General features: G+C 40.4%; 1 protein-coding gene across 1 annotated transcript in view; it reads right to left on the minus strand.

Annotated features, from left to right (window-relative positions):
- Nucleotides 1-26304, minus strand: part of DNAH10 (dynein axonemal heavy chain 10) — a 154816-nt gene extending 128512 nt beyond the window's left edge. The window contains exons 1-7 of the mRNA XM_074202238.1: nt 26046-26304; nt 23699-23797; nt 14511-14596; nt 12392-12500; nt 9840-9955; nt 2678-2894; nt 321-478 (exon numbers count right to left, since the gene is read on the minus strand). Coding sequence (XP_074058339.1) covers nt 321-478; nt 2678-2894; nt 9840-9955; nt 12392-12500; nt 14511-14596; nt 23699-23797; nt 26046-26259 — 999 coding nt within the window. The 5' untranslated portion in view covers nt 26260-26304. The remainder of the gene's footprint in view (nt 1-320; nt 479-2677; nt 2895-9839; nt 9956-12391; nt 12501-14510; nt 14597-23698; nt 23798-26045) is intronic.
- Nucleotides 26305-26790: the final 486 nt, after the last annotated feature.

Raw genomic sequence — 26790 nt, forward strand, 5'->3', positions numbered from 1 at the left:
ATGCATCTATTATGCTAAGTATTTAATAATTATCATGACATTTTTGAGCCTCACAACAACCACCTCTCTAGGAGCTACTCATTATCCCCATTTTATAGAGGAGGAAACTGAGGCAAACAAAAATTAAATGGCTCACAGGGTCAGAGAGTGTTCTGAGGCAGGATTTGAACTCGGACCTCTATCCACCAGCTGCTTCTCTTAACAAAGATAGATTTAATCTGAGTTCAAGGGGCAGTGTGATATAGTGAAATGAGGACCAGGGTTCAAGACCCACTCTGGATGATGACTAGGCCAAGAGCTACAGCTACTCAGCATGTTACCTGAGGTGACTTTTTCAACTGTCCCTCTATGGCCATGGAGATCTGATTCAACCAGCTGATCACACATTGCTCTAAGCATTCAACTGCATCCGGGTCAGCAGCAATCTCCCACACTTCCCTATCCAAACTAATCAATGGCATCTCCAATTTAATTTCTCCTGTTAGGGGAAAAAAATCAGTTAGAGTCAACGTCAGCATTAGGGGGAAAAAAAGAGAAGAGAAACAGAGGATTAACTGACTTAGAGTTCATTAAGAGGTGAATTAAGAGGTTAGCTTCTGTGGAAGTAGGCTTTTTTGTCTTCAATAATAAATAAGAAGGGGCGGCTAGGTGCCGTAGTGGATAAAGCACCGGCCCTGGAGTCAGGAGTACCCAGGTTCAAATCCAGTCTCAGACATTTAATAATTACCTAGCTGTGTGGCCTTGGGCAAGCCACTTAACCCCGTTTGTCTTGCAAAAAACTAAAAAAAAAAATAATAATAATAAATAAGAATTGGGGCAGCTAGGTGGCACAGTAGATAGAACACCAGCCCTGGAGTCAGGAGGACCTGATTTCAAATTTGACCTTAGACACTCAATAATTGCCTAGCTGTGTGACCTTGGGCAAACCACTTAACTCCATTGCCTTAAATAATAAATAAGAATCTCCCCGTTTATAACAGTCACAGGATGGCATCAACAACCTGGAAGGGGAAGATTCTATTGCTTTGTGGAAGTCTTTGGCATATAGAGGTTATAGGTTCTTGTCCTTCGTTTTCAAAGAAGACTAAAATGACATCACCACATTTGAGACAAATGACAATGTGTCCGACTGTGGCTGATCAGACCAATAGGAGCTCAGAATGCTCTACCACTGGTTGGACACAAATAGTTCATGTGAGAAAATTATGAAAATAGTGCTATCTTTCAAAATATGTCTCTCTATATCTATATCTATACATGTATTATATATATCAAGATATATGTGTGTGTGTGTGTGTGTGTGTGTGTGCTCTTTACCATAACTGGTAAAATACAAAGGTCCTGAGTTGGAGAGGTCAATCTACCTAATTTAACAAATTTCTGATAGGGAATTCTTTACCCTAATGCATATGATATGAAGCACATCCTGAGCTGAGGGCCGCTCCCTTGATGGACAAGTGCAGAAGCTGCTTTATCAGATACTGTCTTCTGATTGTGCGATTGTGTAAACGTGCTTCCCCAAAATTCCACTACTAGCAGCTTTCTAACCAGGCTCCATGCATGCAATAATGCAGGCTTAGAGAATCTAATAAAACTAATTCCATTTTTTTTTTTCTTAAGCAGAAACTCTGGAGGCTAACTCCTGTTAGCATAATTCTGTTTGTCCCTTATTAGGCCACACTCTGGAGATTAACACATGATATTTAATCCTTTATTGAGGTCAAATTCAAGCCCAATAAAGGAAGTTCTATATGAGTTGGTGCAAAAGAAGGCAGATTGAGGAGGAAAAATAGACACCACTGACTGGAGCAATTAAATGGAAAAGAAAAGGGAAAGTTAAAAAAAGGCAAAGAAAAGCTAAATTCTACAAGGTGTAATTACAATTAACCTCACCTGACCCTGGAAAAGAACCAGTTCCTTTTACAGCTGAAATAGAGGAGTGTTTTGGAATGTTGCATATACTTCAAGACAGAATTAAAGATATTTTTTTTAGTTTTGCTCAACTGCTTTATTCTTACAAGGGAAAGGGATGGGGAGAAATGTTGCTTGTCCTTCATTCCTGAAGAAGACCAAGACATCAGGGATGTGACGTCATGGTGTGCAAGGGAATTGGATTTAAATAGGAAGAAGTTGTGCAAAATCACCAGTCTTGCTCTCTCCCCTGGAGTCATCTGAGTCCAGTGGCCAAATACAGATGAAGATGATCAGCTGCCGTGAGGGACCCTTGGTCTTTTTAAGCTAAGATCTTTAACAGGCTTCAGTTTGACTGAGGCAATGGCCACTAAGTGATAGGGCTAGGTAAGAAATAAGTGAAATAAATATCAATCTGGGAGAGGAAGATTCTTCAGGTGTCTAGACAAAATAGAAATGGTTGCTATTTATATTCATTTTGAGGCAATCAATGACCAAATGGAACTTGATCTGACACCTACTGTTGGACAATAAATTCTGAAATAAATGCACTGTTAAAAACAAAAAAAAAAAGACCATAGAAAAACTTGACCAAAAAAATATTTTAAAGGAAAAGCAATGATTCCCAATAACTTAATTATGAATACTCCTGAGCTAATTTGTCACAGAAAATTCATTCATTTTAACCAATGAGGACACACACACACACACACACACACACACACACACACACACACACACACACACACACACACACACCCTTCACCTTCAAGTTGCTGTATAGTTCTCTGAATATTATTGGTGAATTTCTGCATGTTCATTAGGAATTCATCCCGAATTAGTTGAATGCTATGATACTCCACTGTCTCCCCAGGAAGTTTCTCAATGTTCAAGGTTTCACTTGGCGACATATCTCCTGGAAAGGAGGATAGCAGGGCAGGTTCTGTCTTGTGCTGATTGAAGGAGAGACCTGGCATAAATACCTGAAAAGCATAAGCAAATTACATAGTGTCTTTTCCTCTGTTTCAGATCTCAAACTATCTTCAGTTTTAAGTCCTTCCAGTAAGTAGAAAGTTCTTCTGGCACAGGATATAAAGGTCAAGTCTCAAGTCCTACTGGCTGGGGGGGGGGGCGGGGCTTGGGTAGGCCACGTCCCCTCTGAACCTCAGTTTCCTCATCTGTTAAAGGAAAGTGCTAAACCAGATTTCACTTCCAATTCTAAATCTAAGATCTTATGAATATTAAAAACACATCTATAAATTAACTACCCAAAATTAGCACTAGACAGAAATGAAAGATGAAGATTTGACAGATTAAAATTAAAATCTGATTAATCTGATTAAAAATTTTAACAAAGCTGGATCATTCCGCCCTCAGAACTACTGTTCTCCCACAGATCATTGGCTCCAACCCCTTTGTTTTACAGATGAAGAAACAGAAGCATAGAACACTGAAGTGACCCCTTTTGGGTAGTGAGATTTTTTTAACTGAGTTCCTGTGACTCCAACATTCTTTATACATAGAGTACCTTCTTCCTGAATGTGCAAAACAGTATATTCAGTGTTCCAGTCTTTTTAATCAACCTTCTGCCTTGTCTCCCTCCACTTGAAACCATCCTCCATACAACTGACTTGTTACCCTCTACTACTCAACAAACCTGAGTGGCTCTGGGAGAGGAAGATTCTCAGGGTTTCTGGCCAAAATAAAAACAGTTGCTGTTAATATTAATTTTGATCTAATCAATGACCAGATGGAGCTTGACCTGGCACCGACTGTTGGCCAGTAAATTCTGAAATGAATGCAATGTAAAGCTCTTCATAACCTGGGCTTTTCTAACTTCCTACCCCTCCTACACATCATTTCCTATCTCCAGGCACTTTATGATCTTGCTGGTCTTCACAGAAGACCCTGCATCTCCCATCTCAGCACTTTTGTATGGCCTGTCTCCCTCACCAGGCATTCCATCTCTTCTCCTCTATTCTTTAGCATCCCAGACTTTTTTCAAAACTCAGCTTACTTCCTTCCTTCTGTAACAGACTTTTTCCCCTCTTCCAAAGCTGCTAGTAACTCTCCCTCTAAGGTTGCTACTGTTTAATCTGAATGAATAGATTCTAAAAAGTACATTTTGGAGGTAGCTAGGTGGTGCATTGAATAGAGCATTAGCCCTAGAGTCAGGAGGACCTGAATTCAAATGAGGTCTCAGATACTTAATATTTATATACCTATGTGACCTTGGGTAAGACACTTAACCCCATTACTTTATGAAAAAAAAATTTTAAAAAGTACATTGTCTCTGCATTAGGATGGGAGCTCCTGGGAGATCTGGAGAGAACTCTCCATTTTTATTTTTGCTTTGTCAGGAAGCACTTGATGTTTGTTGACTGGTCAAAAAGAAATAGTTATAAGGACTGGACTGGCTAAGGAAAACTGACAAGACAGTTATCTCACCCTGCCCTTCCTTGAAACTGTTTCCCACTTGTTAGGATTCACTAAAGTCAACAATCCAGCAAGCTTAGAAAGGTCCTAGAGAAGCCCAGCTCACCTATACAAAAGCCAGCAAATATCTAAAAAGAACCCCAGAAAGTCCAGTGATAAAGAAGACCAAATGAACTTCTCCAGCCAGTCCAGGACCACACACACACACACACACACACACACACACACACACACACACACACACAGGAAAAGCCAGTGTGAGAAATGATTATTAATAACTAATATTTTGAGGAGATTTAGAGTTCTCCCCTTTCTTACAAAGTTCTCACTTTAAGTTTAGTTCTTAAGGACATGGGCTGATGAGGAGATTAGATGCCCTTTCCACTTCAAAGCCCCAACTTGGTAGAAGCTGATGAGATGATGCTGTGACAAGCACATGAACAGGATTTGAGTGAGGGGGTGCTGTGCTGTCACCAGCCTCACTTTCTCCTCCAGAGCCATCTGGGTCCAGTGGCCAGATAGGACTCAGGGTGACTGGAGATGGCTTTGGATGTGAGGTAGTCAGGGTGAAGGGACTTGCCCAAGGTCACACAGCTAGTAAGAGTCAAGTGACTGAGACAAGATTTGAACTCCTGCCCTACTGATTCCAAGATTAATGCTCCATCCACTGTGCAACCTAGCAGCCCTAGAAGCTATAGAAAAAGAAAAGAGACAAAAAAAGGGAAGGGGGGAAAGTTTTCTGCTCAGGGTAGGGTGGGGTATACCTACTTTGAATTGATAGCCTAAAGCTGGAGGTGGTCTGATAAAAAGATACTTTCCCTACCCAAGAGATACTCAGCACTTCACTTTAATGAAACCCATTTCCTATCGATTAATTAATTAGATTTGATTGCTATAGATGGACTACCCACTGTTTTGAAGGGTAAATAAATGTGAGGGCTATAGCCATATTTACCTTTGGTCTATAAGAGATGGCCAAATAACCATTCTTTTATTAATAACCTTCTGGTCTTATTAATAAAATAATTAAATTATTCAGAAACTAAGTCATGAGCCTTTTTAAATGTCACACCAGCAATACAGAAATATGTTTTATGTGTATATTTCACCTGTATTATCAATATCAAATTGTTTGCCTTCTTGAGTTGGAGGGAGGGACAGGAGAGAGAGAGCGATTTAGGAATTCCAAATTTTTTTTTAGGTTTTTGCAAGGCAAATAGGGTTAAGTGGCTTGCCCAAGGCCACACAGCTAGGTAATTATTAAGTGTCTGAGGTCAGATTGCTCTATCCACTGCACCACCTAGCCGCCCCCCCAAAAAAATTTTAAAACGATAGTTAAAACTTTTTTTACATGTAATTGGAAAATTCTAACAAAATAAATTTTAAAAACTTTTATTTTATAAAACAGCTAGATGCCAGCAGAGGAAATAAATATATACAAACTAAGTTATATGCAGAATAAATAGGAAGTAGTTAAAGATGGGAAGGCAATAGAATAAAGATGCTATTGTCTCTCTCCCCAAGTCTTAATTTCCCTTACCAGAAAAGCCAACAGAAACCCAAGCAAACAAACTTCAAAGTGGCAGAGCCAAGTAGTGGGGAGTCAACCAAAATGCAAGAAGATCTGAATCCATCCAGTCAAATCTCTAGTAAGGGTGCCTCATTGATATAGGAAGGTACCATAACCAATGGGCCAAGGACTCCCACAGCATCCAGACTTTTCACTAGAAGTCCTATTTTCTATCATATGGGGTGAAATGGTTCTGGAAAAGGCAATGAAGGATGTCTTTGCACAACATTCCCTTCACTATAATAAACATAATGTATAAATCTTGCCATTATTCCTTTGATATCATGGTCTTTTCTTCAGTTATAAAGGGCAAGATCAACTCTGGCTAGATCATCAGGTTGTTGCTGGGGGTTCAAAAGCTCTTATGAATTCTATACACTATGTATCTATTTTTTAAGTTCTTTTTTTTAACTTTTTAGAGAAAAAAGTCACATGGAACTGGGATTATTGACTGGATTAAATTCTCCTGAGTTCATCTCATCATCTTTGAAAGGACTGTCTCTGCACCAAGGAGCCTTGGATTTTTTTTCCTCTATCCACTAGAAAGGGGGGTGGGTGGAAAGTAAGGACCTCAAGAGCTCAGCCACAATCATCTCTACTGAGCAATGCTATTAAGAGTTCACTGATCACCTTGGAGAGAGCATTTTTAGTCAAATGATAAGGTTGGAAATGTCAATCAAATGATAAGGTTGCAGAGGGTTTAGAATCAATAGGAGGAGAGGAAGTGGAGGTACCAGTTGTAGACAAATTTCTCAAGGAGTTTGGTTGAGAAGGGGAGAAGAAATAGAGGATCCCCTAATCGAGGCTGTCTGCTAAGATGTTGTCAATGAATTGTTGAGTCTGGGGGAGGGAACTCAGGCTGACATCAATATGATGCATAAACTGGTTCGTTTATTGATCACAGGATACATACTTTTATATTCTACATTTACGTAACCAATTACATAAGTGTTTTAGCAAGCATGTTTTTCACATGCATACCTTGTGTATGTCTTAGGTGATTGCTTTGAGGACCAAACAGTGTTTTGATAAACAGAGTTAAGATTGTTTTGAGAACCAAACAATGATTTGATAAACAGAGTGCAGAAGGTAATTATCTCAGAATGCACTATCTGAGCCTGGGAATATACCTCATTAGCTCAGACATGCAGCTACTCTCTTATCTAAGTTCTGAAGTACATCTTGCTGGTTAAAGCACATAACTATTTCTGTGTTAATCCTTCATAGCTCTTAGCCTGGAATACATATGACACAACAATGAATTATACATATATATATATATATATATATATATATATATACTTTCTCTTTAGATAGAGATAGAGATAGACAGAAAGATAGATGATAGATTGAGATAGATAGAAAGATAGATGATAGATAGATAGATAGATGATAGATAGATACTCTCAATCATGGAAGACTAATGTGGATATAAATCAACTTGTCCAATAGGACTCATGAGTCTGAAGTAATAGTGATACCCATAGAAAGGGCAGAGGTAATCTTGGACACACAAGGACCTAGAACTCTTAACAGAAAGTGCAATGGAGAGAACAGGATTGCTACTACAAAATACATCATCCATCAATAGGAACTTTGCCTCATTGAAACAATCCTCCTTGCCTTACTAGAAAAGGGAGCAACTGTGAGAAGTGATGCAAGTGAAGAAATAAGGGTATGGTTCTTTGGGACCAAAGCTTCATTCCCTAAGGGTCCCCATAATAGAGAGGTAGGCAGAAGTTGGAGCTGGGAAGTGGCACTGTGGTGGACCCCATATGTGGCACCAAAAACAATTGGTGGCATCCAAAGCATAAGGATTTTGAGCCATCAAAGGACAACTCTATTCAGATGTTGGCATGCATGGATGACCAGCCTATCCAATAGTCTGAGTAGGGATTGATTCCTTGTTTTTCTGGATTACATCCCTGACAAGGTTTGAGTAGAGGGACAACAGCATCTTCATTCTATTGCCTTCCCCCTTTTAATTACTTCCTATTTATTCTATTTATAGTTTGCTGTGTATACATTTATTTGCATGCCCCCCCATCCCGCCCATTAGATGGTGAGCCAAGAGCTGTCTTTTGGATCCCCAGAATTTAGCACAGTTCCTAAACATTGTAGACAACTAATAAATATTAATTGACTAGAGGCGGCTAGGTGGTACAGTGGATAGAGCACCGGCCTTGGAGTCAGGAGTACCTGGGTTCAACTGACCTCAGACACTTAATAATTACCTAGCCCTGTGGCCTTGGGCAAGCCACTTAAACCCACTGCCTTGAAAAATCTAAATACATATATATATACATATATATACATACATATATATGTATATATATATATATATTATATATATGCATATATAGAGAGAGAGATATATATATTAATCGACTGATTGATCGACTTCATTCCTTAGAGCCACTGAATCGTTTTTGTTTTCCCAGAAGCATATGATAGGCTCTGAAAAATACCATTATCACTTCAAGAGATTCAGGATTGGGGAATTCTCCTTCCAATACAAACTCCATGAGAAACCCAAGAGGCAAAAAGATCTCACAAATGGAAGAAGAAGAGGAAGTGGGAAAAGGAAAAAACAAATGTCAACTGAGCTAAGGATCGGGGCTACAGAAACTAAAATACTCTCTGCTGCTGCCAAAGCAGGAGTCAGTTTCCTGACATAGCACTGCCCAATGCCAGCTGTAGAATCCTGAAGACAGCCCAGACTTGAGGCAAGAGATGACAGGAATACATCAAGACAGAACCATTCACAGATACTGATGAGCCGTTGGTTAACATATGGTTGGTTGCCCAACTTCCCTGAACAGACCACCATCCTGGACCAGAGCAGCACAAGACCTCACAACCTTCTAACCCCAGATGGTTGGGAAAGGAGTTTAGTTTGGTCTTCTGATATATTAAGTGTTGGTTGTTTACTGTCCTTTTTTCATAATTTCCTCTGAACTTTCTTAAAATAACAGATTTTTAAATAACTAATAAGAATATAATGTGTGACAGATATTGTGCATTGTACAAAGATTAAGCAGTACCTGCCCTCAAGGAACTTCCAATCTACCCAAGTCAAAATATATAACAAAAAATGCACAAACATTTTTCAGAAACAGATCAAAAAAAAAAAAAGGTTTCCGGGTAGCAGAAAAGTTCTCAGAAAGGAGAAGGCATTGAGCTGAGCTCTTAAGGCAGCTAAGGATTCCAAGAGGCAGAGGGGAGGAAAGAGTGCATCACAGGCAGGAGGCACAGCCTGGGCAAAGACATGGAGATGGAAGATAGGACACCCTATGAGGAATAGGAAGTAGATCAGTTTAGCTGGAACACAGGTAGAGTATGTGACAGAGAATAAAGTGGAACAAACCTGGAAAGGTACAATATAGTCAGTACTGGCTAGTTGTGGAAAAGACATTCAGAAATGGGAGCAATAAGGGATTGGAGTTATATTGGGGCTAAGGAATGAGCCAAACAGATTTTAAAAGGCTGGAGATGGAATTATCAGTTTATGAGTTGCAAGTCAATGATCTCAAAATGATCTTGAAAACAATCTTTCTCCCAGGAATATGGTCTTGAGACAATTATAGGTGAAGGCATTTCCAGAAGGATGAATGGGAAAAGAATGACTAACTTTAGCTAAGGTCCCAGACCTGGAATATGGTAGAAGATTCAGAAATGATGGGTCCTAAAATAAATTGCAAATGGGTGTAGTTAGGTGACACAATGGATAGTCCACTGGCCCTGGAGTCAGGAGGACCTGAGTTTGAATGTGACCTCAGATACTTATTAGCTATATGACCCTGGACAAGTCACTTAATCCTGATTGTCTTGAAAAAAAATTTATATACCATTACAATATCACACCAAAAAAAAAAAAAAACCCTTGGAAAGTGGCAGTGTAAGAATCTTCATCCATACTTACATGAAGCAAAATATCCTTAAGCATGTGTAGAATGTGCCCCGTAAGAACCCCATACTCCAGTCTTTCTGGCATGAATTCCATAGCTTCTTTCATATCATTAGCTTCATTAATTGTCTCTGAAAGGGACAGATTTTTTAAAATGAGATAGCTAAAAAAGAATGGAAAAAATGAATATTTCTACAATAATAGTTCTCTTTGTTCCTTCTAAATAATAAATAACCTGCATAAAAACATTAAAGAGTGAGATTATCAAAGAAAAATACAGGAGTAGTTCTTTATGAGTTCACCAACAACTCGGGCTCTGAGATTAAAATCCTGGTTCTGCTTTCAGTTAGCAGGTTCACCCAGAAGTAAAACAGGCAGAGCTCTACAGATATAATTCGCCAACATAAGGATTTGAGGTGAATGTAAATGAACTGAAAAACAGGGACAGAAATCCTGTGGGAGTGTCAAAAACAATTTGATAAATGCCTCACTTTGGGGCCAAATTCATCATTGAAATAACATCTGGGGGGGTGGCACAGTCAGGTGAATAGAGGACTGGCCCTGGAATGAGGAGAATCTGAGTTCAAATCCAGCCTCTGACACTTAATGCTAACTGTGTGATCTTGGGCAAGTCACTTAATCCCATTGCCACAACAACAACAAACAAACAAATGACATCTGTGGTTCCATTTTTTTTCTTGATAAGAATATCAAGTAAGTCATGTCTATGGACTTTGACTCCAGGAGACAGTCTAGAGAATGTCATTAAAAGGATAACTGATAAACTTTTAACCACAATTATCTAGAGAGACACCCTGGTGTAAAGAGATAGAGGGCTAGTCTCGTAATTATAAAAACCCAGTTCACATCTTGCCTGTGAAACCACTGCCACATGACTGTGAGTAGGTCACTCAGGCTGCCCCTAGGCACCTCTCAGATATTTTAGATTGTAGTTGTCCTGATCCATTTCTGGTCATTGGACCCAGATGGCTCCAGAGGAGAAAGTGAAGCTGGTGACTTTGCATAGTATTCCCTCACTTAACTCTAATTCACTTGCATATCATGGAATCACACCCCTATTTATCACCCCTATTTATGGTCCTCTTCAAAAAGGACAAATAACCAAAAATGCCACCAATTCACATGTAGATGACACTTAAGGATTACATAGTATTATTATATTCACATTATGTCATTTGATTAGGAAAAGGAAGCATTTGTTTCAAAAACCCCACCAAGGTTTCCTCATCAACAGGTCCTATCAGACTAAGGATGCTTCCTTTTTTTTTTCTTTTTTCTTTTTAAACAGAGTAATTAAGTGTCAGTAGATCAATCATATTAGGGTTTGAACAAAGTGTATGACACAATTTTTCCTGTATGTAGCTTATTTGTAGAGTGGTTTGCATGTTGTCTCCTCCAGTAGACTATTGAGTTCCTTCAGAACAAGGATTGCAAAAATTAATCATACACACCAAATGAGTTTTGGAAAATTTAAAGACTGATATTAGAAAGTATGACTCTCAAGCTGAAGATTCAATTAAAGTCAACTAAATAATCAGTTGAAACTGAGTTTTCATTTTAATAAATATAATTTATTTAAGAGTAAGAGTAAGAAATAGGTGATATTTTGTATGACTACACATTTTTAACCTATTTCAAATAACTTGCTTTCTCAAAGAGAAAGAATGGTTTGGGAAGAAGGGAGAGAATTTGAAACTCAAAATTTAAAAATGAATGCTAAAACTTGTTTTTACATGAATCAGGAAAAATAAAATATGAAAAAAGGGGGAAAGTAAAATAGTTAAAGGTAGATTACATATCAGATTTAATGAGGATAAATTGTTGGAGGAAAAATTAAGGACTTGGAAGGCAATTCCATTGGTCAAATTGTCCCTCAATCAGAACCATAGGTTGGCGGTGAATTTGGCATAAATCAACAAAGGCATTCCTTGGGAATTCATTAGTTATATGGAATTTACAACAAAAAAGACTGAATATTTTATTGTCCTTTGTAAATTATGTTCCACACATCCTTTATATCACTAAAATGCATAATAAAATTAGGTATGTGGGTATATAATCAGATTTTTTTGGAGAATTTTTTTGTTAAAGATTGTCCAGTCCACCACTCTAAGAGGACTAAGAAACTACAATCCCATGACAGACAAAGGAGGCAAATTTCAAGAGATAGACAGATCACACTGTCAAAGACTGCAAACATGTAGTAGAAGAAAATAAAAACCATCAAAAAAAACTGTTGAATTTGTAGTGGGGTAGAAATCAATGAAACAATAGCTTCAGGGAAGGGGGGGAACGAAGACCAGGCCAAATGGGTTAAGAAGAAACAAGGAAAGGAGGTAGAAGCCATGAGAAGGAAATGCGAGGCTAAGGAGGATAAAATTAATCAAAGAAGTGATGCACAATATCTATCACTAAGGGAAGTTTGACCGCACAAATGCTAAGAGGCAAAATTTTCCCTAAGAATGCTCCTAGTGAGTATAACTTGTTATACATTTTGCAAGTATTTTCCATGTTGTAGCTCTGAAGGAAACAAACTATAGGCATACCTTTTGTATTTCTGAGAAAGTAAACGATACGTTGATTCTGATGCTCTTGAGGAACAGAATCATAACACACATGAAGATACATTCTATCAACCATCTGCCTTAAGATTTTCTGAAACACAGGAAACAAATAGTTTTGACATGGAAATGTGTCTATTTCTTGTATCACTCCTCAAAAAAAAAAAAAAAAGAATGTGAGACACAACTTCGAAGAGACTGGCATTATTTTCTGGTGCCCAAACCTCAGAGATATGATGATGCAACTAAATTCCTTAGAGAAATAAGCTATAAATAAGTCTGTGAATTCTAACCCTTATCTTCCTATTAATTTGCTGATAACCATCAACATTTCAGCTGGCTGGCATAAACGTGTCTTGGTGGTCTTCTAAAAGAGAAAACTTTACTGGCCTCTGGAATGAGAGACATTCATATGCCAACTTTGTTGTCCTGGGACCACACAGACATAGATTTTAAAGGAAATTCAGAGGGAAATGAAACTCAGTTGGGTTAAATCAATTTTTTTTTTTAAATGAACAAAACCTATTTTTCTCACCATTGATTTACCTCCTAAGGCCTTATCCAACGTCTCACAGATTGTAAGGATCAAAGGTAGTATTTTGAACCTAGATCTTCTAGCTCCAAGGTCACCCTTCAATCAACTCTAGTCACACTGACTCCTATACACTCACTACAGAGGCCTCCCCAAAAAATACTGGGGGTCCTTCCTCAAGTTTTCCTGCCAAGAGGAACTCTAGGGAACAGAGCCTACTTAGATTTCTGGTTCCGTAAATGTCACATTCACTGTGATAGAGGAAACCCACTCTAGAGGGGAGGATGTTGTTCAAATGAGGATTAAATGAGTATAGGAAAAACACTTTGAAAATTTAAAATGCTAAGTGACTACAAAGCAATTACTCACTGTTGAGATGTATTAATAACTGAACTACTCTAAAAAACTGCATAAGATATGGAGAGTGTTTTAGAAATCTTTAGATACTATATAAATTTTCCCAATTATTATTAGAGAGACGATGTGGGATACAAGATAAAGGTTTGTCTTGAGTTCAAGTTCCATCCCTGGTCCCTGACCTGTCCCATCCTGGCTGTGTGACCTTGGGCAATTCACATAACTTCCCAGTGCTGCAGACAACTAAGACCCTAAGTTGCAGAGAGGTTGAAATGGTGGGCAGTGGGGGGGGAGTGATTTTTTTTTCTTCTGGGGTTCCCTATACCAATGAAATCTTAAATCTAGTAAACAAAAGAAAAATAATATTATTCACCTTGTTCTTATGTTAGAGTGTAGGTTCCTTGAGGGCAGGCATTGTCTTTTGCCTTTCTTTAGATACCCAGTACCTAGACCAGGTCTTAATATATTGTTGTTTAGTTGTCCCCAGCTCTTTGGGAACCCATGGATCATACTATCCATGGGGTTTTCTTGGCAAAAACTCTAGAGTGATTTGCTATTTCCTTATCCAGTGGATTAAGGCAAACTTAAAGTGATTTACCCAGGGTCACATAACTAGTTAAATGGATTTGAACTCAGGTCTTCCTAACTTCTTCTTGTATTCCCTGAGCCATCTAACTACTTCTGTGCCATTTGCCATAATAAAAATGCCAGATGGCTCTAAATAAATGATTTAATTTAATTTTAATTTAACTAATAAATTCAATTTAAATTTAATGATTATTGACTTCATCTTATCTTTATTTGTAAAATTATTGCATTTTCATGAAACTTCACACTGAGTACATAGAGGCTATCATTCATTTCTATTCTGCCACCTGTCCTCCCCCTCTCGAAGTCTTTCTCTCATCCAGTTGGAGGGCTCTAACAAATACAGGTGAGTTCTAGTAGGCCTTACCGGGGAAGCAAGCACACCTCTCGAGCTAAAGAGTTCATCTGTCCCAAAAGGCACTCTGAACAACCTCAGACTTGTCATTATATTGTCATCATTTGCCCATGGCAAGCTTCCAAGGCCAAGTCCTAGAGGAACCAGAATCTATCAGAGGGAAGAGAACCCCACCCAAGGGAAACCTGGCTCTTCTAGACTTGGCAGAAGCAACACTGGGCCTCAGAGTTCCTCTCCCAGCAGCATCAGACTGAACGGAAGGGGCTGCCCACCTTGTTCTGGGATTTCTCTGCTCCTTCGTGTTCTATAAGCTTAGTTGACTGAGAGGTAGATTCATTCTTAAGGACAGATGATTGGGCTGGAAAAACATCATAGAAACGAAGAATTGATCATGGGAAGGTTGTATTTCCATAATAATTACATGGGAATATTTTATCTGATAAAAAGCATGCATAAATCAATTTTAAAAACAAATGAATGCCATCTGATTACATCATAGAATGTAATTCTATGAGGGACTTTCAGCAGAAAGATTTGGGATCTTCCACTTGGGCCTTGTTTTCTCTATGATTTGCCTGTTATTATCATTTATTCTTATTATTACCATCATCATCAATTATTAATGACATTCAGATTATTAATATATAATATATTATTATATAGGATGTGTAATATTCTATAAAATATATAAAAATTATTTCATAATATTGACTGTTTAATAGAAGATGAGGTCTGGACCTGTGGTTTCATTGATCTGGAGAACTCTCAGATGAGGAAATGCTCTCTTCTACTGATGTAAGTCTGCCTCTCTCTTCGGTTTGTAATCTTAATTGCTTAAATCATAAAGCCACCTAGTGTCCCATCCATGAGGCTTGAGGTTGGAAAGACTCATCTTTCTGAATCAAATCTGAGATACTATGTTTTGTTGATTTGGTTTCTTGCTTGTTTGGGTTGAGGTTGAGTGTTTTGGGTTTTTTTGGTTTGGTTTTTGGTTTTTGGTTTTTTGCAAGGCAATGAGGTTAGGTGACTTGCCCAAAGTCATACAGGTTAATTATTAAGTGTCTGAGGCTGGATTTGAACTCAGGGACTCCTGACTCCAGGACTGGCACTCTATCCACTGCACCACCTAGCTGCCCCTGAAATCTGAGATAGTATGAACCTGGGCAAGTCACTTAACCCTCTTTGTCTCCGTTTCCTCAACTATAAAATAAGCTGGAGAAGAAAATGACAAACTGCTCCAGGACCTCTACCTCTCTCATCTACCAGTTAGCTAGTTTCACAACCTCCGGGTTGCCCTGGACTCCTTTCTCTGTCTCATTTCTCCTTATTAGTTCCCAAAGCTCATCTGTATGATGTTCTTTCTCATTATATGATATTTTGGCCATGGAAAAAATTTTACTTTAATTTCTCATCTTCTCAATCACCTATCAGGCACAGAACTAATATATTTTTCTTCTTTGCTGTATTTATTATTTAAATGTTATTTTTCACTGCTAAATGTTCCTTTTACTGTTTCTTTAGACTCCTGATGGATTATGACATTGTTTTGTTCAACAATATTCACACAGCACTTATCTCATTTGATCCTCACAATACTCCCAGGAGTTATTATCTCCATTTTACAGAAGAAACTGAGACAAATGTAAGTTAAATGACTTATTCAGGGTCACACAATCACTAAGTATCTGAGGCCAAATTTGAACTATCTGACTCCCAAGTCCAGTGCTCTATCCACCTATTTTTTTTGTTTTATTTTGTTTGTTTTTTGCAAGACAATGGGGTCAAGGGCTTGCCCAAGGCCATACAGTTAGGTAATTGTCTGAGGCCAGCCAGATTTGAACTCAGGTACTACTGACTCCAGGGCCAGTGCTCTATCCACTGCCCCACCTAGCCACCCCATATCCGCCTATTTTTAAAGAACTTAAAATATTTTTGAAGGGACTTAGAAGATCCCAGATTGGACATTAGGGCCCTTCAAATTGACACAATATATCCTAATATATTTGCAGGTTTGGACATTAGGGCCCTTCAAATTGACGCAATAGCTTGTTTATTACTTTGCACAAAGTAAGCACTTACCTGCCATGTTGGATTGGATTGGACTGGACTTCAAGACAACTCTCCTTTTACCTCTCTACTCCTCCCCCTCAGTTTTGGGGGATGCAAACTTAGCCATACATTCCTCCAGAAGTCTGGGATTTGCAGGTTATTTAGTGGAGGGAGGGGATACTTCCACTCTAGGAAACAGGAATAATAGCCATTCTTTTCCTGATTATCTCTTCATCTGAGGGACATTGCTAAAAGATATTGACATCTTTTTGGTTTGGAATATTAATACTGACAACAACAACCTGTTTTCTATTCTGAAATCTGCTTAGAAAAGCATGTATTTTTTTTTATTAATATCCCTGGGTGCTGGCATGAGAGCCAGTGAGGTACATGTGGCATTTTGGAAACAGAAATGCTTCATTAAAACCATAAAGGAGGGGTGGCTAGGTGATGCAGTGAATAGAGCACAGGCCTTGGAGTCAGGAGTACCTGGGTTCAAATCCGACCTCAGACACTTGATAATTACCTAGCCTTGTGGCCTTGGACAAGCCACTTAACCCCATTGCCTTGAAAAAGCTAAAAAAAAACAAAAACATAAAGGAGAGGGAAAAAAAATCATAACCCTAAGCCCCTGTTCTTTTCATGACTGGCTCTCTTCCTTAAGAAGTGCATATTATCTTCTATCTTTGAAATGGTCCCTAGAATCACAGAATATCTAGGGATATTGAAAGCCAATAGGTTCAGCTGGTTAGGTACCAGAATCAATGAGCCTGAGGATGCTCTTTCCCTCCCTCTCTGGAGCAGTTAAATGGGTTGGGATAGGGTAAAAAAAGACACAAAAGTTACACAGCTAATCCTATCCATAAGGGTTACATCAAATACAATTCTAATCCCAACTAGTCATCCCTAGTATAAGAAGAACTGGACAAAAGAACAGACATGGACAAATCCAAATGAACCACATTCATTTGATGGCTCCACCACCATTTCTAGAGAAAAAACTTAGTCCTTTCACCCACCTCCTCTTTCTCCTACTTGTATCAGAGGATGAATTATCCTCTCTTCTTGGTTATGACTAATTCCTCCCTACCTCTGCCCTTAACATATTCCTATTTACAAGTTGCTTGCTCATCTCTGAACCTTGGTTTCTTCATTTGTCAAACCATGTACTCTGTGCACTTTAAATATGAGATGATGATTATTGATTGCAACCTTTCCTGCTTCACTTTTACCTTCCTATCTAACTGAAAATATGCCAGACTCCCCAATCCTTCCAAAAAAACTTCTTCCCTTGACCAATCTCACTCTAATTTTTCCCCAAATCTCCATCATGCACTGAAAAACTTTTTGGAAGAGATGTCTACACCTGATGCCTCTATCTTTCTTCAACTTCTCCAACTGTATGGATTGTAAGGATCCATACTTTGTTAGATCAGCATACCACTTGTATGGATCAGCATGCAACAACAGAATCGATGGAAATTCTCTCTCTCTCAAAGATCATCAGTATCCTCCTCATCATGAAATTTAATGGCTTTTTTGGGCCTCAACCTCCTCTACCTCTCTTTTGGATGGGATAAAGTGGAAAAAGGTTTTGAAATTTGCTCCTTCAAATCCTACCTCTGACTAAATGGATTACTACTTGAATGACCTTTGACAATCTTTCCCGACTTTAGTTGAAAGAAGAGGTTGAACTCTGGATCTGTAATTCTCTGATTCTCTGATCTCTCCCCTGACCCCCTTTCCTTGGCTTCATGGGCAGTCCCAGGGGTCTCTGAATTCTCCCCCTCTCAAAGAGGGGGGAGCTCATCTCAAGTCCTAATGCTCTGTCCTCTACGTTTCTTTCTTCTACATTCTTTTCCTTGACAATCTTTCCTATTGCCTCAGCTCTTAGGTGACTTCCAGTTTCCTTCCCATTCTGTGATTCCTGCCTGTGTGTGACCCTTATTCTCGATCTCCCAGATACTCTTACCCTGGACTCTGTGAATCCTTCATTTCCTTCCAAGCCAGGCTCAAGTATCAGCTCCCAGTGTCACTCACAACTACAAAATCTCCCTCCTAGTGTATGCTGTTTTTCCCTCAGTAGAATATAGCTTCTCAAAGACAGGAAAGGCACTGTTTTATTTTTGCTTTCAAATCTTTGAGCCTAATACAATAAATGCCTGTCATCTAGTGAGCTTTGGATAAATGCTTACTGAATTGAAGTAAACAATTGATTGAAGCAGTCCCTGAAAATGATAGCATGTACCCAAACCCCAAGTCTTCTCTTCTTTGAACAATCCACAAATCACTTTGTGTAATTCTATATTTTCAGCCCTAACCTCTCTCCCAAGATCCATGGCAATATCTTCAATCACCAATAAAACATCTGCATCTAGATGTTCCAACAGCACAAAAAAGTCAATATGTCTAAAAATAAGCTTATTATATAATATTTTCCCCCAAATCTGTTCCTCCTTCTTACTTCATACCAACAGAATTAACATCAAATGTCTGGGTGGCACCCTGCTGTTATTCATGGCAAGTAGGTTCTTGTCCTTCATTATTGAAGAAGACCAAAATGACATCACTATGTCTGAGACAAATGACAGTGTGTCCGACTGTGGCTGATCAGAACAACATGAGCTCAGAATGTTCTACCACAGGTTGGGTACAAATATTCCATGTGAACACCTGAGGTGGGTATTCTAAACTTACAAATGTCATGTTTCCTTTGAGCTGCTTCAATTCTGCCTTCCTTTATAGAGCGCAGCTCCCTCACTGATGAGGGCATGCCATGCTAGGCAGTCCTGTGCCCGTGTCTCCCATGCTGTACAGTCAATTCTAAAGTTCTTCAATGAGACCTTCAGGGTGTCTCAATAGCATTTCTTTTGACCCCTTTGTGAGCATTTGCCCTGTGTGAGTTCACCATAGAATAGTTTTTTAGCAAGTGTACATCTGGCATTCTAACAACATGTCCAGTCCATCATAATTACTCTCTCTGTAGTAATGTTGGAATGTTAGGTAGTTTAGCTCAAGAAAGGACCTCAGGTTCTGGTATCTCCTCCTGCCAGGTGATCTTCAGAATCTTCCTAAGACAATTTAAATGGAAGTGATTCAGTTTCCTGACATGGGGCTGATAAACTGTCTAGGTTTCACAGGCATTTAGCAGTGAGGTCAGTACAACAGCTCTGTAGACCTTCAGTTTGGTAGTCAATCTAATACCTCTTCTCTCCCACACTTTCTTTCAGAGTCTCCCAAATACTGAGCTAGCTCAGTCAATTTCATTGTCCATATGTACCCCCTTGGAAAGGACACTGCCAAGTAAGTGAACTTGTCCACAGTCCTCAGAACTTCTCCAATTGCTGTAATTGATGGTTCCACATATGGATGGTGAGGTGCTGGTTGATGGAGCCCTGGATTTTCATGGTGTTCATTGTTAGAAAAAAAATGAGTACAAGCAGAACTGAATTGATCCATACTTTATTGCATCTCAGCTTCAGAGGCTGCATTGAGGGCACAATCATTTGCAAACAGAAGATTCTGCACCAACACTCCCTCCGCTTTGGTTTTGGCTTGTAGCCTTTTCAAGAATTTGCCATCAGTGCAGTAGCTGACTTTGAGGCCATGTTCCTCCTCAGTGAAAGCATTTGATAATATGATTGAAAACATTATGCTAAAAAGTATGGAAGCAAGGACACATTTGTTTCACTCCATTGGTGACGAGGAAATCTCAAGATCATCAACCACTATCCAGAAACTGGGCATTCATGCCATCAAGAAATTGATATACAATACTGATGAACTTGGGGCAACCAAATTTCGACATAATTTTCTATAAGTTCTCACAACTGATGGTATCAAAGGTCAAATGTTGTATACAGACATCTCTTCTGTTCCCAGCATTTCTCCTGGAGTTGTTGGGTAGCAAAGACCATATGACTATTCCTTAACCCTTTCTGAAGCCACACTGGCTCTCAGGGAGGTGACTATCTTCCATGTGAAGGATCAACCAACTGAGAAGGACTGGCAAGAATCTTACCAGCAATGACTAAAAGAGAAATATCCCTGTGATTGTCACAAGACAACTTTTAACTTTATAGAGATGGGCAATGAAGATATTCTGGAATTCTTGGGAGATAACCTTTTCATGTCATATAACCTGGAAAATTTCAGTCAGTTTTTAGATGAGCAATGGAGCCCCCCACCTTGTAGATCTGAGCTAAAATGGAATCAGCTCCAAGTGCTTTGCCACTTGAAAGGAGCCTAATGGCATTCAAAACCTCTTCTTAGTTGGAATTTTAGCTAGGGATTGGTTGACTTCAACTTAAGCTAAGTGGCCAATGGCTTCTGCATTGATTGATGATGGTCTGTTAAGAACACTATGGAAGTGTTTAGCCCATCTCTCCAGGATCATGTCCCTATCATTAATCATGTGGATCCAATAGCACTGAGTAGTTGAGTTGCACCATAGGTCTTTGGCCCATAAATAGCCTTCAGAGCATCATGAAAGCATTTTGATTTGTTACTGTCTGCATAAAAATGAATTTCATCTGCCTTCTTACTGAGTCGAGTCCTGCATCTCTCTAAACTTCACTTGTACTTTACTTTTGATGTAATTAAATGCTGCCTTCTTAGAAATGGATGAATTATCCTGCTGGTAAACCCTGTGGAGTTCTCATTTTTCATCAAACCAGTCTTGGTCTTTGTGAGTATTATTCCTGACTAGGCACAGAAACACCTAATTGGAAGGAGTCCTGGAGGTCACCTAATCCAATTCATGCTTAGCCAAGAATACCTTCTCCTCTAGCCCTGACAAGTAATCAAAGAACCTCTACTTGAGATTCTCCTGTGAAAGAGAGTTTAGCACCTTTCTGAGACAGTCTTTTACACTTTGGGAGGACTCTCATAGTTAGGAAGGTCTTTCACGGAGTTAAAATTTGCAATTCTCTTCCCCAAGCCTTGCTCCTAATTTTGAAAGATGGGACCAAAGGAGTCATATCAGCTCTCATCATTTCCCGTTCTGTCAAATGAGGAAATGGGAGAAGACTCCTGAGGTCCCATCCAGCTTGAACATTTTATGCTTAGAATCAAGGATCCTCTGATTACATCCCCATGATATGGCATGTTGGAACAGAAAGAAGACTAAATCTAGGTATGGATCTGGGATCCGCTACCTTCTACCTGTGTCATTTAGATCATTCAATTTCTTTAGATCTAAATCCCCCCCCCATAAAATGAGATTGGCACTTGGTTCTTTTCCCTTTTGTTCTTATTCTTCTTCCACAGCATGACTAATATGGAAATACGCTAAACATGATTGTACATGTATAACCTATATCAGATTACTCGCTGTCATGGGGTCAGACAGAAAAATGCCTGAGACTGGATTTGAACTCAGGTCCTCCTGACTCCAGAGTCGGTGCTCTATCCACTGTACCACCAAGCTGCCCCAAAAATAAAATATATAAAAAAGAAATGAAAATTAAAATTCTAAAAAGATTGGAAAAAATAAATGAGAATGGGCTCTAAGGTTCCCTCTGAATCTCATAAATCTGGTAGCTTACTGCTCCAAAAGGAGAAGAGAACCTTTGAAGAATATGAAAATTGGAAGGGATCTTCCAATCATCTAAACCTCACTATATGCCTCAGTTTACCCATCTGACCCTGATGGCCTTGAAAATCTCTTCTAACTTGAAATCTATGACCTTCTGAAGACCTCACCTGAGGCATTCTCATTCCACTTAGGATACTTCTCATTGTCTACCTAACATCAAGCCCAAATCTGCTTCTTTTTAACTTCCACTCACTTCCTGGTTCTTCTTATAGTTTTCTGTTCATATTTCATATCATCTTAATGAACTGAAATATCCTTGAGGACAGTTAACATATTTTATCTAACTTTCATATATCTGTAACCAGTAGGAACTTGAAAATGTTTACGAGTTGCGTTTCACTCCAAACATTCTTTGTTACAAGAAAAATTCTAAGCTGGAAAATGATTCCCAAGTTTCTGAAAAGGCATAAATAAAAAAACAGCAGTAGCATAGTATGTTGATAGAGAAGTGGCTTCTTGAATCAGGAAGATATGAGTTCAAGTCTCCCATCCTGAGAAGTGACCTAACCCTTCAGTGAGTGCCCAGGCAAACCTCTATCACTTGGATAGTAAAGAAGTCACCCAAAAGCTTTAGGAAAGAGTGCTGGAAGTTCCCTAGATCAATAGAATTCCAGGTCTGGCACCTGACCATATCAGAGAGTCATTAATGGTGGAACAGAAATGCTGGGCAGAAATGGGTCAAGTCAGGACTCTTTCAGAAAAAAGCTCATAGGAATGCAAGTATCACCACCATCACCCAATCAAAATCACTCTTAGGAAATGTCTAGAAGAAAAGACTCCAGGTTATTGAATGATGATCTAATGTCTCAGAATCTAAGACAAGTCTCTAAGATTTATAAACTATATCAAATTGCTTACCATTTTAGGAAGAGGGGAGGGGAGGAGATAGAAAAATAATTGGAACACAAAATTCTGCAAAAATAAATTCTAAAAACTTTCTTTACATGTGATTGGGGAAAAATACAATACTTTTTTTTAAATATGGAAACTTGGAGGGGGTAGAGAAGTTCTCTGCTGTAGAGAAGATACTGAACTGAAAAGGGAGAGTTTTCTCAATTAGGATTTCTCTATATTCCCTTTCCTAAGGTTGGCAAAGAACCATAAATACTGTCCCATTGGATTCTCACATCAACCTTGGGAGGCGGGTGTTACTATTATCCATATTTACGTGCTGACTCAGATGCAGGTTAAAGAATGTGCCCAGGGGGGCAGCTAGGTGGTACAGTGGATGGAGCACCAGCCCTGTAGTCAGGAGGACCTGAGTTCAAATACAGCCTCTAACACTTAATAATTGCCTAGTTGTGTGACCTTGGACAAATCATTTAACTCCATTGCCTTTAATAAATACAAAAAATTTTTTTTAATTTGGTTTGATGAAAAATGAGAACTCCACAGGGTTTACCAGCAGGATCAGACAGTATGTGGATCAGAATTTGAATGCAGGTCTTATGAACTCCATTCCAATCTCTAGATAACATTTCCCCTTTCCTGAGTAAAGAATGTATTTCTAGGGGTGGCTAGGTGGCACAGTGGATAAAGCACCAGCCCTGGAGTCAGGAGGACCTGAGTTCAAATATGGCCTCAGACACTTAATAATTACGTAGCTGCATGACCTTGGGCAAGCCTTGCAAAAACTAAAAAAAAAAAAAAAAAAAAAAAAAGACAGAAAAGCAAGGCCACTTTGTATAAAAATGCTTAATTTTAAATGTTTATAAATCAGAAATGAGATCAGTCCTGAACAGGGAAGGCCATTCAGTCCTGCTCTGAATCCTTCCACTCTCATGATGCTAGGTCATTATTTCTAGGGCACTGCACCTGTACTTCTTCTACCCACTGAGGGCATTTTGGAAGCCCGGCTGATTGTATCTTCCTCCTGTTCTTCTTCCTCTTCCGATGCTGTAGAAACTGGAACATCTTTATTGCCCAAAGGGAAAGAAAAGAAATAGTTTTAAACAGGGTCACATGACATGGAACATCTAAAATTGTTCCTTTCCTTAAAAAGAGCAAAAGTTTTTCCTTTCCACTGAGTGGGAGAATTTCTGGTGAAATCTTCTCAGGGTTAAAGAAATGTTTATGTCAAGAAAAACCTTGCATTCCAAGGTTCCCAGGACATCCTGCTTTTGCAATAAGACTGTTTTGCTAACTGAGGCACTGACCATGAGAATCCTGCTTTTTCTAGTCAAAATAATTATGAGGGTCATCAGGATCTTTAAACTAAGAGTTTAAGTAACAGGTCACCTCCCTCCTGGTGAGATGCATATTCTGAAAATATTATACTCCTTTCTTTGTGGCTTTTGCTGAGGTAGATTTGTACCCCCCTAAAACCCAGACAATGGGTTAAAGGGGAAGAGGGTTATGGTGGGGAAATTGAGGTTAGAATCTTTATAAACCAAACTTCCCATGTTTTCAGTGCAGCTCCCTGACTTCACTAGCTTAGTGTGTCAGTGAGTTTGCTCTTTTTTCCTGAGAAAAAAACAAATAAAGGGGCAGCTAGGTGGTGCAATGGATAAAGCACTGGCCCTGGAGTCAGGAGGACCTGAGTTCAAATCTGGACTCAGACACTTAATAATTCCTAGCTGTGTGACTTTGGGCAAGCCATTTAACCCCATTGCCTTAAATAAATAAAAAATAAAATAATTAAAAATCATTATTTTGAAAAAGGAAAAGAAAATAAAAACTTTCCTTTGCTCAGACCAGTCTCTGAAAATTTTCCTTATTTTCATCACACACTCTGCTCTCTTGAGTTATGGACCCTTTTTGGCAGTTGACTAAAACCTATGAACAACTGCTCAGACATTTGGTCAGTCAACAAACATTTATTGTACTCAATACATACCAGGGCACTGTGCTAAGTGAACACTGAGGAGATTACAAAGAGAGTTCCCAAAAGTCCCTGCCCTCAGGAAGTTCATAATCTAATGGGAGAGACAGCACATACAAATATGATCTAGACCATCTCCAAGGGAAGGTGCTAGAACTAAGGGGGTATTGGAGCAGAGCCTTGAGGGCAGGCAGGAAGGAAAGAGAAGAAGGGTGAGGGTTCCAGGCGTGTCAAAATGGACCACATCTGGAGATGGAGTATCTAATGCAAGGAGAGATGAGGAAGCCATGCTACCAGATCCTGGCGTTCATAGAGAGGAATGAGTCTAGTGGTTCCCATATATAATATATTCAGGGCAGCTAGGTGGCACAGGCAGTACCCATGCTTTCTCACCCTGCGCACATCTTTTACCTGTAAATCCTGCACAGGGAATCTACTATCCAAGGTGCTAAGGGTGTCACACTTTGAATAAGACAACACGGGCACTAATAACAGAAACAATCAACTATTTATTCATATACTTTTAGATTTGCAAAGCATACTATCTATTCCAATGAATAAAGAAAGGCTCCCAAAGGAGCTCCTGTTTGATAGTTAAAGTCTTTTAACCACCTGGTCTTAATCTACTTTTCCTGCCTTTTTAACCCATTTTGCCCTTTCCTGCATTCCTACCACACAGCCCTTTTATTTTCATCTCCCACACCCTCTCTTTCCATGTATTTTATAATTCTTAGCTTTGACAAGATGCCGCTCAAACACCACCCTCCACCAGAAGCCTTGCTTGCTTCCCTCAGTTGTGGGTGTCTCCACCCCGCCCTTCGCCCGTCAGATCGCAGCATTTTGCCCACAGAGAGCCAAAGACACCCAGCACAGCGGGCGGCACGTAAGAGGCAACTAATGCTGCTTACTGATCGAGTGACGGCATCCTCGGCTGCCAGGCACAGGCGCTGGAGGGCACCAGCCGGGTGCGGCCCGCCAGAGGGCCCAGGGGGCAGGTAGGAGGGGGCCGGGGAGGCCTAGCCGCGGGCCCTGGAGGCTCCCTCGGCATGCCCCGGAGGGCCAGGCTTTCTCCTACGCTGCAATCCCAGACCCTCAGGCTGGCCCTCGGCTGCGGCCTCCACATCCGGGCTCCCCAGGCCTTTCCTCTCTTCTCTAAGTTACTTTGTATCACGGGGCAGATACTTTGTATTTTCTCTGCCCTAGCTCGAATGGAGGGTTCCTGAGGGCAGGGCCTGGGGCTCTGTTTCTTTGTAGCCTCCAGCGGCGCCCACTGATTGGCGGGCGAGGAATGGCAGGGCAGGGGGCGCGGGGGGCGCGGGGCCGGGGCGGGGCCGGCCTCACCTATCTCCACCTCCACCTCCTCCTTCACCACTTGGCGGTAGAAGAAGATGGCCGCGGCGCCCTCCTCCTCGGTGCTTTGGTTCAGGAAGTGCAGAATGCCCTCCTCGGCCTCGCCGTCGTTCCGGTTCATCAGCTCGAGGAAATACTCGGGTTCGCGGAGCTGAAAGGCGAGGTACACCCGGTCCCGGATCCATTCCACCCGCAGGTCGTCCATGTCGCCCGAGCCAGACCCGGCCGCGGCGTCCCTGGCAACCGCCGCCTCCGGCCCTGGCAACCGCCGCCTCCGCGCAGGGCACGCTGGCACGGCCGGGCCGCTTCCCGGGGGGGTGGGGGGGGTCCTCTGTCCAGCGCGGAAGGAGACGGCAACTTAAAGAGAAGAAAGTTCCCTCGTCCAGGACGGGCCCGTGGAGGGGGCGTCCCGCCCTGTGTTTTGGGGTCTCTCTTAGTTGCCCAGGTCCAGGTTTGCCGTTCTGGACCGGGCTGGTGTCCCAGGTCATCAGTACTGAAAGGCCCAGGTTGTAGGGAGGATAGTAGTGCTTGCTAGGTCAGTCATCGTGTTAAACTGGGGGGGGGGGGTGCTGGAGATTGGAGGTTGGAGTGGGGGGCGGAGGAGGGTAAGGGCAGAGTAGGAAGGAGTAGGGATGGGAGGGGGGGAATGGGGAAGGGTAGGGGGGAGAATAGGGCTGGGGGGGGTATAGGCGGGATTGGAGTGGGGAGGGGACACCTAAAAACTGATCAAAAACAT

Source organism: Macrotis lagotis, chromosome X, assembly GCF_037893015.1.
Source record: "Macrotis lagotis isolate mMagLag1 chromosome X, bilby.v1.9.chrom.fasta, whole genome shotgun sequence".
Taxonomy (NCBI): Eukaryota; Metazoa; Chordata; class Mammalia; order Peramelemorphia; family Peramelidae; genus Macrotis; species Macrotis lagotis.